The sequence below is a fragment of the Carassius gibelio genome, chromosome B17, assembly GCF_023724105.1.
Source record: "Carassius gibelio isolate Cgi1373 ecotype wild population from Czech Republic chromosome B17, carGib1.2-hapl.c, whole genome shotgun sequence".
NCBI classification, from domain to species: Eukaryota; Metazoa; Chordata; class Actinopteri; order Cypriniformes; family Cyprinidae; genus Carassius; species Carassius gibelio.
In genome coordinates, this window is record NC_068412.1 from 25673734 (window position 1) to 25691699 (window position 17966).

Sequence of the window (17966 nt, forward strand, 5' to 3'; positions counted from 1 at the left end):
TACACTGTGCGTGAGACTTGGAGCTGTTGCAAAAACATTGCCATATGTACTTTTATATGTACCTAATTTTAGAAAATAATACTAATAGCAATAATACTCAAAATTGCAGTTATACATACCTCCGCTTCAGCTTTGTGGTTTCATTGATGGTATATAATATATATATTTTTTTGGGTAATGCTTTTATGTTCATAATCATTAAATGCTATTAAAATAAAGTACTGAGAACAAAAATAAACACACATAAACACGTTCATAATTATGTATTTATTATTTTTAGTATCTTGACACTTGCTCAAGCAGCCTTTTGAGCTCAGATAAGGTTGTAGAGCGTCCTCAGGCTACCGTTAATTTTACATCAGAATACACTAAGTTACCTGTTATTAACAAAAAAAAATAATTATCCACCAAATACAGGTTGTACACTCGAAATCAGAATGAATTGTGGGTAAAAAATAGTGGACAAATGTAGGGAATGAAGTTGTTCACTCAGAATTTGGACAGCACTACAAAATGGCTGACACCCCATATAGTGCACTATATAGTGGATAGGGAGCTGCTTCAGACACCATAGACATATAAAGTTATTTATAGCTGCGTCCGAAATCGAATACTGCGTACTGGGTACTACATTTGAATTTGAACGTACTACTCGACCGTTAGAAAAGTACGTTCTATATAGTATGAATGTGGGTAGTATGAATGGAATTCGGACGTACTACTTGCTTCGCATACTGTTTTTCGCCTACTATGTAGTATGGAAGTTTGCGATTTCGGACGCGGCTCATATGTCTATGTCGGACACAGCAATGGGAGGCGGGGCCAATCCTGTTGTTGTTGTTGTTGCTGTTGGAAACGTTCTTGCCAGCAATGGCTGCTCACTGGAATCATTCGTAGATCATCTACAACAGACATGATCCGACTTCTTCGCTGAATTTCATTGCATTTAATGTACGTTTATTTAGCAAGAAACCTTAAATTTAATAGTAGACTATGTAAAATGAAATATATTTGCTTAATTTTCGAGCAAGACGCAATACTTTTGCGCTAGCAGTGGTTTGTTGGTGTATTTTCAACTAACGTTAGCGTTTGAGATTTAGTAAAGCTAACGTTACAACATAAAAAAATCATTGATTCAAACATAACGTTACGCATTGCAGCATTTTTGGTATTCTCAGAATCGAATTAATAATCATATGAAATCTAATTAGTTTTTTAAGCTTTTATGCTAGTAATGTAGTAGCTTATGTAGCATATAATAGTTGGATTTAAGAGGTGTTTCTGTGTTGGCGGTAAAGTTAAATATTACATAATCTGCTTAGCTAACTTAAAATTTTAGTTCTAGTAAGAATAACTAAACTATTTTCTAGTAGATTTTTCCTAAATAAGCGAATAAAGACTCTCTAAAGGTTGCACAGAACTTAGAAACAGCAGTTTGTCTGTGATACCATTGTAATGTATGATATTATCAGTTTTAGGATTGTTGGTTCCAGAATGAATTTATCCATAGTTCATCAGAATGCCAGCAGGTGAGTAAAGATAACTCATACTTAATCTAAAACAGCTGTTTTCTCTGTCACTGATGATCGTGAATGTTCTTAAGAGCTGGTTTCTCTGTAAATCTCTGTTTGACAGGTCAAAGTGATGTGAGAGCTAAGACCAAAGCTCGCTTTGACGAGGTGTTGAAGAAATATACAAACCCTCCCTCAGAGAAAAAGAAAGCCAAACAGATCACTGACCAGTCCCAGGAAATCATTGTGGTTAGTAATAGTAAATATCATAATTTAACCAAGAAAAAACATAACTTAATTCACCCTGCATCTCATAACATCTGTCATTTGAACTCCATACTTTTTCTTGCAGCTTCAAACCTTGAAGAAGAACCTAGATTTGACTAAAGACACTGAAGATGATGAAGCTATCCTCCATAACACATATGATCCAGCTCAGGGCAGCCCTAGATTCACCAAAAACAGGCGCAGAGAGAGGGAAGCATCAGAAAAGACTAACATAAACAATGCTGTAAGTGAGGAGGAACCAGCGCTGACCGGTGGGAAGAAGAAAAGCAAAAGGAAACTCCCACAACCACCAGCTCTTGTACAAGATGAAGAAGACCACGACAGGAGTACTGAGACAAAGATTGATGGAAAACATACTAGGAAGACTAGGAAAGCAAAGAGTAAAAGTGGAAATGATGTTAATAGACAGAAAGAAGACACAGAGACAGAAGATGATTATCTGCAGGCGTATCAACATCAGATCTCACAGGAGGAAGAGACGGCTGGAAAGAAGACGACACGGAAGAAAGCCACAGAGAAGCTTGCAGAGAGCCAGCTGTTAAACAATGAGCTGGAGAAGAAAAAGAAGAAGGTGAAATCAAACAAACACGATGGTGATAGAAGGTAAAAATCAATGCATATTCATAAATGATCACAGTTAGCATCATTTATATTAGGACCAAGATTATTTAACATTATGTTGAACTTTTCATATTTGTTTGGTGATGCAGCAGAAATTACACACTTTGTCTTTAATTGAAGGTTAAAAGTTGCTTTAGCCAGCAGATAAGCATATTCATGAGTACAATAACATGACTTTTTCTAAAAAAAAAAAAAAAGTAAGGTAATAAGATTGGCCTTTTTGTTTGCAGTCGAACTGAAGCATCAGCGGATAACCAGGCAGAAAATGTCCAGGATGATGTTGTGGAGGAGTTCAAGGAGGACACAGTCAAACCCAAAGTGAAGAAGAAAAAGAAACAAAAAGATGGTATGATAAGCTAAAAATTGCCATTACACATTAACATTTTTCTTTCATTTCTAGACTCAACATCAATATACATATCAGATATGTAATATTTCCTCAATTTCTAATATAACATGTCTAATATAGCTGCACTGCGCTGTTTTTATTTATTATTTTGGTTGCCACCACCATATTCTCTCAATATGTACATACTGTATATATTGTGTGCATTTCATTAACACTATTATTTACAGATGTGATATTAATGTTGATTGGTTGTAGTGATTGTTGAGGAGGAACAGGCGGAGGAGAAACGATCCTTTGACGACAGTCTGGTGCTGGGAGTTTATATCCACAGGACAGACAAGCTGAAGACGGACCTGATGGTGTCTCACCCCATGGTCAAAGTTCACGTGGTTGATGAGGTCACTGGACAGTATGTCAAGAAAGAGGACAGGTTTGGATTTCACTTGTATTGTTTTACCACCAAAACCAAAACCTGCTAGAACCATTGGTTTATAATCTTCATACCAAATGCAATCTTATTTATTTTATTTGGTTCTCAGCCATCGTCATGTTTCATCCTTCTATGAGCAAGAAAACATCGAGCACATCCTGCCCATCATAACTCAACCCTTTGACTTCAAGAAACACAAAAATACAGTTCCAGAATGGGAGGAACAGATCATCTTCAATGAGCGCTTTGGATATTTCCTTCAAGATGATGAGGAGAGTCCACGAGTGATACTGTTTTTTGAGGTTTGTGCACTTGGATAAGTTTAAAACTATATTTGTATTCTCAGAGGAAAGAATGGAATCACTAAAAAACTTTGTGTTACAGATTCTGGATTTCATTAGTATGGAGGAAGCACGAACAAATGTCTCTGTTGACCGACATGAAAGGGGTTTCCGGAAAATTGCTTGGGCTTTTTTGAAGGTAACAGCTTTGATTTTACTTTTGATTTGACCTTTTTTTTTTATAGAAGTTTGGTCATTTTATATGTCAGTTTCATAGATTTCATGTAACGGTATCTTTCATAAGTTCTGGGGTAGATTCCTATTTGCTGTTTCTTCTAGCTTGTAGGAACCAACGGTGTCTTGAACGTTGACACCAAACTGCGTCTACAACTTTACTGCCCTCCTCCACGAGCAAAGAAACTGCCACAAACGGTTGAAGTGTTTCAGTGGTGGTCAAAGTTCCCAAGAAACAAATACGCCTCCACCCTCTACGTCACAGTGAAAGGCCTCAAACCACCAGAACATGTAGTGTCACTTTTTGAATTCAAAAACCAGTGAAAAGACTAAAAACTGGTGTCTGCTGATGTTGATTTGGACTGTTTGTTGAACAGGTGGACCCCGGTATCCGCTCCATGATGGCTCTCCAGCAGGAGCGCGGCAGCACCTCCTACAGTGATCTCAATACTGAGATGACCATTAAAACCAGCACACAGATACAGGAGAGCAAATCAGAAACCATTAAGTGGAGCCGCATACCCGGACAGGTATTATAGTGTAAAAGTAGGTAAAGGAGTCAGTAATCCTTTTTGTTAGACCTAATATGTTTCTTATTGTTTTTTTGAACAGGTGTGCCGCATTCCGAATAAGCCAATGCACTCCTTCCGTGGAGGTCAGATGGGCTGTTTTACTCTGCGTTTCTCTCATGATGGACGCGCACTAGCAGCTGCATGTGCAGACAGAGATGCGTTTCCAATCATAAGTGAGTCATTTTAGGTATACTTGTTTTATTTGTTGTGTACTGTATATACATATACATAAGCGTTGTCAAATGATTAATTGCATACAAAAAAAAAATTGGGTTGCATATGTGTGTGTTCTGTGTATATTTATTATGTGTGTGTATATATATATATATATATATATATATATACACACAGTATATATTGTGAAAATATTTACATGTATTTACATGTCCATATTTATATTCATATAATGGTAATTATAAATAAATTATTTTATATGTAAACAACAGATTTTTCTGAAATATACACATGCATGTCTTTGTATTTATATATACATAATAAATATACACAGTACACAAAAACTTTATTTTGGATGCGATTAATCACAATTAATCATTTGACCGCTCTAATATATATATAAATATAAATATATATATATATATATATATATATATATATATATATATATATATATATATATATATATATATATATATATATACATACACAATTACATTTTTTATTACATATTTTTGTCACAAAAACATAAAACTTGTTAGTTGACAAAATATTTTTGGGAAGTTAAAATTGTAACATGCAATACTTAATCTAAAACTATTTTAAACAGAATTTTGCACTATTCACTTTATATTAATTAAGAGAATAAATGGAATATTTGTATTTATCAAACCAAACTGTATATTACCACTCATAACCATTTAAAATAATGTTGTCAAGGCAACTGTGTTAAATGTGGAGAAAAACCTGATGAAAAGCCTAAAAGAAAAGAATGTGATGTGTGTCCAAGTATGGTGTCCCATACGAAATATATGCATGCCATGTATATAATAAAATAATATACATTTTAACCTAACATTAAAAAAATTATAAATGCTATGCATCAACTTACTGTATTCCTGTATGTAATTTTATGAAATCTCTTTATTTTTAGTATATGAGATTCCGTCTGGGAAAGTTCTGGCATCTTTTAATGGCCATCTGAGTGTAGTATATGATCTCTGCTGGTCCAGAGATGATAACGGACTATTAACTGCATCCTCTGATGGAACAGTAAGGTAAAAAATGCCCTTTTTGCATATGCAGAGCTTACCCCATAATATTATGCATCCTATAATCACATCACACCACAATTATGAGTGAAAGTGTGAGCCATAATTTTTTTATTTCCTTCCTCAGAGTGTGGAACGTTGAACGACTGCAAAGTTTTGCTCATAAGACTCTTCCTCACCCTTCATTCGTGTACTGTGCTCAGTTCCACCCGCAAACCCAGAGTCTGGTGGTGACGGGGGGTTACGACGGGGTGCTGCGTGTCTGGAGTGTACATGTACAAGACGTGAATGGTCAACTTCTGCAAGAGTTTGACGGACACAAGACTTTCATCAACACACTGTGTTTTGATCCAGAAGGTACTGAGGAAATAAACATATTAACTGTCTCAGACATTAGCGAAATTAGAGTCACTTTGCTGAAAAGTGTCTGCAAAGTAAATGTAATTGAATGTAGTAATATGTTGGTCTTCACATAGGAAGCAAAATGTTTTCTGCGGACAATTCTGGCCTTGTTATTGTGTGGGGAACCAAGGTGATGCCTGGGTCTCACCGTGGACTGACCAACCAATGGAGCATTGAGAGGGTAAATGCATTCTCAAAGATTACATTGAAGAGCTAAATAAATAACTAATAAAACTAATTTAATCATTTTCAAATGTAATATTTATCTTCAGGAAATTAAAGAGGCAGATCTGAATGGAATATCCATCAATTCACTAGAGGTGCATCCAAATGGAAGACGACTTTTAATTCATGCCAAAGACAGTGTTTTAAGGGTCATGGATTTGAGAATGTAAGCATTTACCTTTTTATTAATATTTGAATATTCGTTTAATACCATAATGTAAAATTTGGAGAAAAATATATTCATATCATTCCAAACCCGTAAAAGCGTCGTTCATCTTTCGAACACAATTTAAGATATTGTGGATGAAAACTGGGAGGCTTGTGACTGTCCCATAGACTGCCAAGTAAATTACGAACAAAGCTTTTACAGGTTAGGAATGACATTGGGGTAAAGTGATTAATCACAAAATTTTCATTTTGGGGTGGAGTATCCCTTTAAGATCAATCATGTGCAGCAAGTCTATGTATGTGTATTAAGAGTAATCTAAGCCAATTTTACTTCCCTGTTGACTTTTTAAAAAGCACATGAATCAGTGCATTCGTTGACAGTACCAGTAATTATAGGCAAGTACTCAACCTAAATAAATGCAAATATAAATTTAAAAAGAAATACTTGTTTTACAGTTTTGCAGTGAAGAAATACATAGGTGCCACAAACTACAGGGAGCGAATCAACAGCACATTCACTCCTTGCGGAAGCTTCGTTTTTTCAGGAAGTGAAGATGGACTGGCGTATGTGTGGAACTCTGAGACAGGTTTGGAGATTCTTTAGAGTCTCTTTAAGTGTGAATACAAAGAAAAATCCAAGTGGAGACTGAACTGGGATATCTGTTGTGTAGGTGACCAGGTCGCTGTGTACTCTGAGCTGTGCTATACATCTGCGCTTCGATCTGTAGCTTTCCATCCTCAAGAGAACATGGTGGCCTTCTGTTCCTTCGGCCAAAACCAGCCCATCCATCTATATCTGTATGACCAGAAGGGTGAGTCCTCTAAACGACTGAGGATACCACTGATTCATTAGTATTTAGGGACAAGTCAAATGATCATTTTCTTTTAAAAATGAGTGTTTTGTGCTTGTACGCAGTCGCTCAGATGGAGGTGGAGAGTTTGAGAGGCTTGAGCCGGTCAGAGTACCTGGACAGTAAGTCGGGCAGGAATTCATCAGAGGTCACGACCTTCCAGAACACTTCAGCCACCGGCATGGACCGATTCGCCAGCACAGCTCGTGTGTCTCTAAAGATGCAGCGGGTCAAACAGAAGCTAGACTCTGTACTGGTAAACATGTTGATGGTTATATTAAACTAGATTTTAAAAATAATAATAATAATCAAGACAAACTTTGATGTTGGCTTGACAAAGCCTGACCAGAAAGTTTGATTCTCTGTTTTAAAAGCTTGAAGGTTTTTAGTTTGAATCAGTTTGAAGTTTTAAGGGCCAAAAATAGATAAGCTGTTGTAAATGTATTAAATTGTAACTGATTATTATCAGCATTATAATTCAGTCAGTAATCTGTCAGCTATACTTCTTTTCTTTCAGGAGCCCCATCGCAGTTCCCCTGGTGTGGATATGTATGAACAAGGCAAGTGATGTACAAGATCATTTTCTATTTGAAATTGAGAAAATAAGATGTATTTCTAATGCATGTGCAATGAATTCTGTTGTAAATAAACACAAATAAATATATACTTTCTTTTTTTTAAAGGTGTCATGTCTTATCTGGGAAGGAGTCAAGAGGTGAATATTTGTGTCTTTTGCACTTGGCTATAGAGTCACTCACACTTGTAAAATAGATTTTAGAGTTGATTAAAATTATGTTTATAGACACAAACAGTACCAGTTTTGGTCGAAGTAAAATTATTCTGTCTAAACCTGATTTGTTGTAGTTGACAGGTTCAGTTTACTCCTTGAACTGATTATACAATGATTGAAATCATATGCAATGAGATTATAATTCACTACAAGAGCAGCACTCATATTTTTGTATATCCAAAATAGAAACCCTATCATATAGCATTCATACTGAAGCTCAGTCCTACATCGAGCTCTTGTTATTGTGGCTTCTTTCAGGGCCTGGCCTCGTATCTTCCTCCTCCATCTCTGTTGTCTCCTCACTCCAAACTACGGATGTCCTCATCACTCAGCGCTCAGCTCATTCCACAGACGACACTCACCTCACACAGCAGTATGTTCTCTACATTATCCTTCTTATTATGTAGGATAACTTGAGCATGCATTCTTTTGAAGAGCACATCTCACACTACAATGTAGAGAAGATTGAAAAATGTTAGTATTTATATTGACAATTTTAGATTTTTCCAAAGCACTTAAATTACATGTTCATTGTCTTTAAATTGTCCTCTCCTCTCAGGTGGTTACAGTCCTGCTGGGCAGCCCATTAGAAGAGCTCCATCCCTCAAACAGCAGAAAGTAAGACAATGTGATCTGTTTTTGTATTAAACTACCATTCAAATGTTTTTAAGGAAGTACACATTAAATTGATCAAAAGTTACAGTAAAAGTTTTTACAGTGTTACAAAATATTTCTATTTCGAATAAATGTTATTTTGAACTTTGAACTCATGGTTTCCACAAAATGCAGCAGCACAACGGTTTTGAACATTGATAATGATAAGCAATGATGGTTGAGCAGCAAATCAGCATATTAGAATGATTTCTGAAGGATCATGTGACACCGAAGACTGGAATAATGATGCTGAAAATTCACATCACATTAATAAATTAAATGTTAACGTATATGAAAATAGAAGAGAGTTCATATTGAGTTTTCATCAAATAAATGCAGGATTGATTCGCATTAGAAAGTTGTTTTCATTTATATTTTTGATTAGTTTTTGTAGTTTTGGTTTGTTTAAAAGATACAATCCCAGTCTAATAATTGAAGATTGTGTTCATGTCTGCAGAGTTTACTGGATTATGAATTCTCTCAACAAGCAGAGACAGACTTTGGGCAAATCCATCAAACGGTAAACTTGAATGGTTTCTTATAGAACACTACTATTAATGTGGAATCACTTGGAGTCAGTTAATGACCTCTTGTATTAAATGTTCTCTAGGTCGTGTCTTTATACGAGTACAGAGCCAATCGATCAGATGAGCTGTCGATACGCCGCGGTGACGTGATCCATGTGCTGTATAAAGACAATGACAGCTGGTGGTTTGGGCGACTGGTCAGTGGACAGGAAGGATACTTCCCAGCATCCTATGTGGCTGATGAAGGTTTGTGAATAAGGTTTGATAACCAAAAGCACATGTATGATATTATATTGCCTAAATCCATGTGTATCTGCCACAGGGAGTTTCGATGACGAGCTCTCAAGAGCTTTAGAAGCACAGCCGTCACCTTTAGATGAACCTGAAGGAGTTGAGCGTGCAACACAAGTTCAGGTAATGACACATTTTCATTTATTCCTCCCATAAAGTTAGTGAAACTTCATAGTTTGACCCTAATGATCTCTATACCTGCAGATGTCTGCAGCCATCAGTGCCTCTGGAGAGCTGAAGATCATCTCAGAGCTAGACACTGACCCTGAGGCGTCCTCCACCATGTATGAATGATGCACATCCGTCATCTGAGTACTTATATTCTTGAGCACACATTGATATTATTTTCTTAACAGGACAAAAAAGAAAAAGAAAAGGGTGAAGCGGAGTGAAGTTCCCTCTGATCTGCCTCGGCTCCCATCCTCAGCTCTTGAGATGTCTTCAGCATCTTCCAGAAGGAGGAGACCCCTCCCCAGACTCAGACAAGCAAACGGTGCGTTCGAAGGTGAAGGAATCTGAATGCTGAGACTTACCTCCGTTATGAAGGAACTAAGGACGTAGACACCGCGTGTTTCCAAAAGTGTTTTATCTGGATGTATTTTTTGTAGTTGGGCTTATTTTAAAAAATATATATATTTTGTAATTTTGATACTGATAATTGTATTATGTAGTTTTACAAGATATTTTTACTGTTTCTGTATAGTATTTTGTGTACTTGGTGTTATTTTTAAACATTTTGTTAATTTAAGTTTTGAATATAACTGCAACAACTCCAGGAGTAATCATAATGAAATATCTAATAGGGATATATATTACAGAAGGGAATAAATTATGGTATTTATCACCATAATTAAATATGCAGTTATATATATATATATATATATATATATATATATATATATATATATATATATACACACAGAAACACATTTCATATCACAATTAATTCATTTTAAACAAGTAGTTGCACATATCGTCATGTAAAAAAGTAAACAATTTCTGCAGTGTTGAAAGGGTCAATATTTATGCAACAGCTCCAAAGAACCGAAGGATCTCATTGCTATGAAAATACTGTAATGCACATTTTAAAATGTATTTTGTGAAATGGGACATTTGTAGAAGTTGTTTCCAACAGGAGTATGGCAGGGATTTTGTAAATCTGTAAAAGCCGTTACAATGGGAACAGTCACAAACTAGGGCTTGATGGGTAATCTGAGTTAAGTAATATTAAAATATAAATCCCACATTCTTGCGCCAGTCCAAAAGATTTCTGAAACCTCAACATGACTTCAGAAATAATCCAGTGTACTGTACTGTAAGACACTCTGTATATGAGGTAATTAATTATTATATACACACAAGGAACTTTCAGTTTACTTAAAAAATCTACACCCATTTTTTTTTTTAAATCGATATTACATCTCATGTTAATCAAAGTTACTATAAGCCCCAAAAATAAAAACACTGTTAAGTGTTTATCAAAAAGCACACCTCAGATGTGTTTAGTGTAAATGTCATCTTTTTACTATTGTGCATTACTTCTCTCTTAATTCAATCTTCTTTTACAGGACTTTTGCATTTACATTGTAAATGTTCACTGAACTGTGTACAGGTTCAATTAAACTTGAAATAATACATTTATGACATCTTTGTTGTTAAACAGACCTTCTCTGCCTTCTTCATTTGTCATCTGTCAATCATATCCCACATCACCTGTATTTAGCAGCAATATGATTAGGTTTGTTCTTCCATCTAAAAGCTCGCAGGGGCTTATTTCAGCGGACGTCAACTGTGAGATGATCTGTCTTGGGGAGAAGAGGAGATTTTTCTCCCTGAGATGAAGATAGGTCAGTCCTGTTGGCCTTTTGTGACCTGAAACACATATAAAAACAAAATTAAAAAAATGTGATGCATGATCAATGGTTTCCTATGACTATTTACTGACTATACCCCATTTACCAACTTAAGAAATACTTCACAGAAAAAATTAATTTCAAATATTTATAGAATTTAATTTTAATGAATATTTACCATATTGCTGAATAAAGTGATAGAAATATAACAAGAAACTGCTTACTTCTTTTGTATGTCCTCTATTGTGAAATATATTACTTGTAGTAAGGCCTAAAGAATGTTTGGGTAAACAAAGTCAATAAATTAATATATATCATCACAGTTCATACCAAACTAAAGTTTCGGTTACGGAAATGCATATAAATTAAAATAAAATTTATGCATTTAGCAGAGGATTTTATCCAAAGCGACTTACAGTGCATTCAGACTATCAATTTTTACCTATCATGTGTTCCTGGGGAATCAAACCACCAACCTTGCGCTTTATAGCACAATGCTCTACCACTTGAGCTACAGGAACACTGTTACATATGTATGCATATGTACCATAAAAATGAACTATTGTGCTTTTATTTGGAAATTAATTTTTCTTACAGCAAAAAAGGCGAGTGCGCCTTGAACTCCTGCACTCCATTCAAAGTTGAGTGCTTGTGTGATGTATCCTCCAATAGTCGGCCCAAAGAACATCCTTCAACACGAAAAAGATGATTCAGGTTTCATGATGAGAAATTCTAAAGTATATTCTTAAACTTTATTTTCTTACACACCCAGCAGACCAGACTGCAGAGAACAAGCCTGACACCAGCCCCAGAGTACTCAAGCCCTCCTCAAAGCCATTTTCACTGCAATACGAGGAACATTTGCGTCAAACATGTTTCTATTTTTTAGAGGTTTGTATTGTTTTGCTCAGTTTCAGGGTTAACTGCATTTATTCAAACCACTTCAGGAATTTAGTGTGACATAACTGAGTGAATTACAGACACGCTAAGCTCTTAAATGGCCTAACATAAAATGTGACTCAGTGCTGAGTGGGAGAACTAGAAGTGGATTTGTATGATGATGTATTTGCCTCACTGTGCACAAGTGATCATCTCAGCAAAGGTGGGGATACAGGTCAAACAGAGAGAGAAGCCCACCACGATCAGCATGAGGACGGTTAGCCAGAGCTGACTGAACACACAAAAACATTTCACCCATTTGTGATTTGATGTAGCATAAACAGCAAAAGCTGAGGAACTGGCATTCAAAAAGTCCAAAATGAATGTTTCACCTTCTAATATGGAAAACAGGAAGTGGGCCGAGGAAACAGAAGCTCACCGCTGTGGCCATTCCTCCAACAACCATCATCCATTTCCTAATTGACTGCACCAAGAATCCTCTTACAGCCACAGTTGAAATTATTTCTTAATAAATCAAATTTGTTCCAAAACAAAACATTTCCAAAAGCTAAAAATAGTTATATATGTATGCACACACACACAATTAATTAATAAATATAATTAAATACATAAATAGGTAACATTAAAGCCTCAAATGTCACTAGGAATTTTAAAAATGTCAAACTTTTTCTTTTTTTTTAATCGGAATTTTCAATTGTCACTGTAAAAAACTTTAAATATTGACTTACAGGATATTTATCACTGATCACACCAAAGATGGGTGATGCCGCCCCATACGGCAGTGAAAGTCCAATCATGAGCAGCCCCACCGAACCAGCACTGAGATTAAGCTGTTCACAAAAAATATATAGAGAGGTGTTTTACATTATAATATAGAATGAGAACCTTTACATTAACATTTACAACAGTATTTTGGAATGAAGAGTTTAGAACATTAGAACACTCACTATGGTGAGTTTACATGTAGTCTATACGTTTAAGCACAAAATATTTTAGATATATATGTATATATGTTTTCATGTAGTTTCTAAATCTTCATAACCTTTTCTATGGCAAATATGGACAGTGTTGCATCCAGGAAGCCAATTCCTGAACTCAACGTGAACACCACGAAGCAGATGAGAAGGATCTTTATTCTGGTACACAATCTGAGGAAGGAATTCTGGGAAGGAACAGCATCTATATTTGAATGAAATAAACAGACATCTATCTCCATGGCTGGAGGGCAAACAATAACAAAAGGGAAATCAAATCCTTGTGACATAACTTAACTAGGAGTATGCCAAATGGAATAGACTTAAATTAAATTATTAAAGACATGTAATATTTAGCAAGTATGAATTCTGCACTAACCAAAGCTTGGTAAAATCCACAAATTAAGAGGCACTGTCGCAAACAGAAGACATCCTGTGAAAACGAATGGGATTTCATATCCAAATGACTGATAGAGCCAGCCGCCCAATGGAGGCCCCAATATCAGCCCAAGACCTGTAAAAATCTCCATGAAGCCCTGAGAGAATGAGATATCACTGTAGAGACACATTTAACATTTTAGCACCCTTGTGTGAATATGAATAAAAACATAAGAACGGTTCTGTGTATACGCCTTGACCGTGAGAACCCAAACAACCAGACAGACTGAATAACTGAATCTACAGATGATTCTCTTGAGAAACAGCACATCTTTTATGACGTGCAATAGTGCTTCCTTTGTCACTTTACTCCAAAACACCATTACTGCACTGACCACAACTCACCAAAACAGTCGCTATGTGTTCTGGGAAAACTTTTGCTGAAACTGCAAAAGACGATGTAACGGCGGCGGAAAAGCCAATTGCATTTACGCACCGTGTGATAAAACAAAGCACGATGAAAACTGTCCCATCAGACACTTGGTCAAGAAATCTGAAGAAGAAATTATATCATTAAAGATGAAATAGTACATGATTGTTACATGATGAATCACCAGTCATTTTCATCCAATTTCCAAGATTAAAGTGATTTTATAAACATTTAGGCATAATCCAACATGTAAATTATCTGAAAGCTAATTGACACATACTAAAGTACACAAAATACTATATTTAAAACACAATAAAACATCACAGATTCACTGACCCGAAGAGTACAGTGGATCCGCTCGAAATGAACAACCCTGCCACAATCATAAACTTGGCTCCTATCTGGACAATCTGAAACAGAGGTCAAGCGCACTGATATAGTGTGTATATATATATATATATATATATATATATATATATATAGTGTGCTGTCTATAATGGAAAACTGTTGAAAGCTGTTGTGTATCTTCTGAAATTAAAAGTTATTAACTTACATATTTACCAAGTATCAATGAGCCCACCAAAGTGCATAATGCATAGATTCCGAATATTAAACCAATCATAGCTTGGCTGACACCTTTCTTCTTTGCCTAGAGAGAATGAATCCGATTGAAAGCAATTCATTCTTATCCTACTGTAGCATAATTTAAGCACAGTACTTGGAACAAATTTTATTTCACATTGTTGATCATATTACATAAAACATCATCTTTGTACCTCATTTGGGAAAAATGGTCCAAGAATGGAGTAACAGATCATTGAACTGAAGTTTATGGAGGCCATTGAAATAAGTGTTAATATCTGCTGTCTGGATATTTTAGTGGCTGGAGCCTCTGGTGTTGAAGAATCACCTACATTAAATTAAGTTAACATGCGTTCACTGATCAGCAAATAAACAATGTCAAATGCAAAGATTCAAAAACGCTGCTAAATGCTAAACACCCAATAACATTAACTAATTTAAATGTGTTTACATACGTATATCTTCATCGATATCCATTGTCAAGTCTCGAAGATCTTTCACCGCGTGCTGCTTAACCTGTCGAGATGGGTATAAACGGAGGTCGGAGCCAGCTCCAAATGGGTGGGACTTCAGCTCCAAGTGGGCTGAACAAACCTCCAGAGTCTTTTGATTGGTTTATTTAATGTCATGGGGTTAATGCACGCTGCGATTCCCCACCCACCAAAAAAAAAAAAAAAAAAAGACTGTTGCTTCTAACTCTATTTTACATAGAGTATATACATAAGTATAGCCGAAATCACAGTACAATCATTATCTTAATCTTATGTGTATGTGATTTCATTAGACATTGTCATAAATAGGATTTTAGTGCAGAGATTAACATTTTTGAGAGCTGGTTATGTAGTCTTAATGGACCGCGTTTCATTCATTATAATATTAATTCCGTTGTCGGACAACAGAAACATCAAAATATAATAATTAAAAACTTTTATTGAAAATTTTGGCTGCCTTAAAATGCATTACATGAGCACAGAAAGGGCAAGATAATATGACACACTTACGTCATGAATATGCTAATTAGCGTTGTGACGTCATCTAGCGACATTTAGCGACTTATCAGGCAGGGTTTAGCTACTTTCCATTGAAAGAAGTTGGCAACACTGGTTGTACAACGTATTACAAGTTGTGAAAAAGTGCAGTATCTTGGCGGTTGATGTTTTAGTCTTGACGTAGTTAAATCATGATTACAAGCTCATTGCATTCCAGTTTGAAAATTGGAGGACATTCATGTGCAGTTTTTACCTTCAAAACTCATATATAAGATTATTCCGAGATCACGTTAAAACAGCATTAGCAGCACAGATAAATTACATCTTTATTGTGTCTGTTACCCTTTTGTGCTAAATATTTCTGCAATACATATTTAGGATTTACGCTGCAGATTATGGACACTGAAGACCATATTGTGACTAACGTTACGTAAAATATGTAGGCCTATGTATTATAACTGCACTGATACTTAAGCGATCAATAACTATTAATAGATTTAGTACAGTGTTCCATAAGAATGAGTCTTAGTTAAAACTCCTAACTGATTATGCTTGACTTTAACAAAGCTGGTCATTGTTTCAAAACCTGCTGGTATATTTTTTAAATGTTATCTATTTTTTACGTGTAACGTTAATTCAAATAATGTAATGCAATTGAAACATTTGGTTTAATCACCAAATTCATTTTTCAATAACAGTGGATATATGAAGATAACTGCAGTGTCCACTACCATGCATTACATATCAACAGTAGCCTATAAGATGTAAAATTAATTTTGTCATTGTAGTAAACACCAACAAACAAAAACATTATGTGTAAACTTTGTGTTACAGAAAGTTCAAGTCTGGGTGGCCAGAAGTAAAATTTCAATGACCTGGTTACCGCCTCTCTCTGCAAACCAGATGCATTAAGAACTTTTGAACATGATGAAGATGGCCAAATTTGTCTTATTTTGTTGAAATATATATTTTTTCCATTTAGTTCTGCCCTTCGTAAGCAACAGAAGATACTTGTATGTTTCCCGGTACACAAATTGAGTACAATTTACCTTGATCTTCAAATTCCAAAAGTTTTCACCCCCCAGCTCTTAATGCATCTTGTTTCCTTCTGGAGCATCAGTGAATGTTTGAATCTTTTTAAATAGTTGTGTTTGAGTCCCTCAAATGTCCTCCGTGTGAAAAGATGTATCTCAGAATCATAAAGTCCCTGCTGGAAAGGGTTTAAATATGCAAAGATGCTGGAAAACTGAAGAATCTGCAGGACCTTAAAGATTTTTCTGAAGAACGCTGCTCAGTTTAACTGTTCAGAACAAACAAGGGACTCATGCACAACCATCACAAAACAGAAAGACAGTCGAGGATCATCAGGTAACAGAACACAGTACTAAGAACCAAGGGTTCCCAAACTTTTGAGTGGGGTTATTTTAATAATTTCAGCATTTTTTTTTTCTTTTGGACTAAATGTTAATATCTTTTATGTAAAATATCTTACTCAGGACAATACTAAATAAAATAACATGCATTTAGTATGATCTCTCTTATTTTTTGAAAATCACTCATATTTTCACAGATTCTGCAAGGGGTGCCCAAACTTTCGAGCCCCACTGTACATTTCACTGCTTTTTGCATGTCATATAACAAATAAAACTTGAATTTTGAATGGTGTGGAGTGTTACCCGTGATTGAGTTGGTGATAAAAAGGAGGTGGAGAAAAGAGTGTCTTAAATTGGACTTTATTACCATTAATATTTTCCTCTTAAGTCTTGGAATGTTTTTTTTTTTATTATTAATTCTCGTATTACTATTTAGATTTTTTTTCTTTTTTAAATTAAATGTTCGTCGAATTTACTTCCATGTGTGGCCTTTTGTAATTTTGTTTCACCTAGAGCCAAGGGGGTTGTAACAATCTAAACAATATAATTCTCCCTCAGATTTCAAACTTGCATTAAAGAAAAACATTAACATACAGTAGGCCTAAACATTTTATTGCTTTAAATTACTCATTCATTTTCTTGAAACTGATGTAATTATGAAATGAATATCATTTAATATACTTGAATGTTTGCAGTTGTCACAAAATTAAATAACAACCTCTTGTTAATAAAATTTAAACTACAATGAAAAACAATAAATCTGTTTTTCAATAGTATCGCTACTTTATGCCATCCTCATTCGCGCGCACCCCGGCAATGACGCAATTTGAAATTTCCGCGTAAACCCCGCCCATTTGTAGAATCCCGCCCACTAACGGCAAAAGTTCCTCCCACATGGAGGTCTCCGTGAAGTCCAGCCCACTTGCGGCAAAAGCTCCTCCCACTTGGAGGTCTTCGGGCTTGTAGCGATACCTACTTGTGTTTATCCAGTTGCACTGCTTTTCAAACCTGTGATTTTCTAAAAAATGTAATTGAGATTATTTTACAGCATCAATAACCAACACAGA

At 35.5% G+C, this 17966-nt stretch overlaps 2 protein-coding genes across 4 annotated transcripts; one reads left to right on the plus strand and one right to left on the minus strand.

Annotated features, from left to right (window-relative positions):
- Positions 1-842: 842 nt before the first annotated feature.
- Positions 843-10291, plus strand: ahi1 (Abelson helper integration site 1). The gene is made up of 27 exons (XM_052581176.1): positions 843-951; positions 1473-1529; positions 1636-1760; positions 1864-2402; positions 2651-2766; positions 3025-3199; positions 3309-3501; positions 3584-3679; positions 3820-4005; positions 4092-4244; positions 4327-4459; positions 5395-5518; positions 5640-5869; positions 5989-6095; positions 6187-6305; positions 6764-6894; positions 6979-7119; positions 7224-7414; positions 7676-7718; positions 7842-7873; positions 8207-8321; positions 8508-8566; positions 9060-9122; positions 9213-9375; positions 9452-9543; positions 9625-9704; positions 9777-10291. Exons 2-27 carry the CDS (start codon positions 1520-1522, stop codon positions 9937-9939), a joined length of 3579 nt encoding a protein of 1192 aa, XP_052437136.1. The 5' UTR covers positions 843-951; positions 1473-1519; the 3' UTR covers positions 9940-10291.
- A 630-nt stretch (positions 10292-10921) lies between these two features.
- Positions 10922-15092, minus strand: slc18b1 (solute carrier family 18 member B1). Of its 3 annotated transcripts, XM_052581177.1 has the most exons (14): positions 14993-15086; positions 14732-14865; positions 14509-14604; positions 14292-14365; positions 13931-14078; positions 13527-13683; positions 13216-13352; positions 12902-13003; positions 12545-12636; positions 12349-12444; positions 12042-12116; positions 11869-11962; positions 11498-11544; positions 10922-11292 (listed from the first exon to the last, which is right to left on the minus strand). In XM_052581177.1, exons 1-14 carry the CDS (start codon positions 15012-15014, stop codon positions 11196-11198), a joined length of 1371 nt encoding a protein of 456 aa, XP_052437137.1. In that variant the 5' UTR covers positions 15015-15086; the 3' UTR covers positions 10922-11195. The 3 variants fall into 3 exon arrangements, with proteins under 3 accessions (XP_052437137.1, XP_052437138.1, XP_052437139.1); XM_052581178.1 differs by lacking the exon at positions 12349-12444 and having other exon boundaries at positions 14993-15092; XM_052581179.1 differs by lacking the exon at positions 11498-11544.
- Between the last annotated feature and the right edge of the window lie 2874 nt (positions 15093-17966).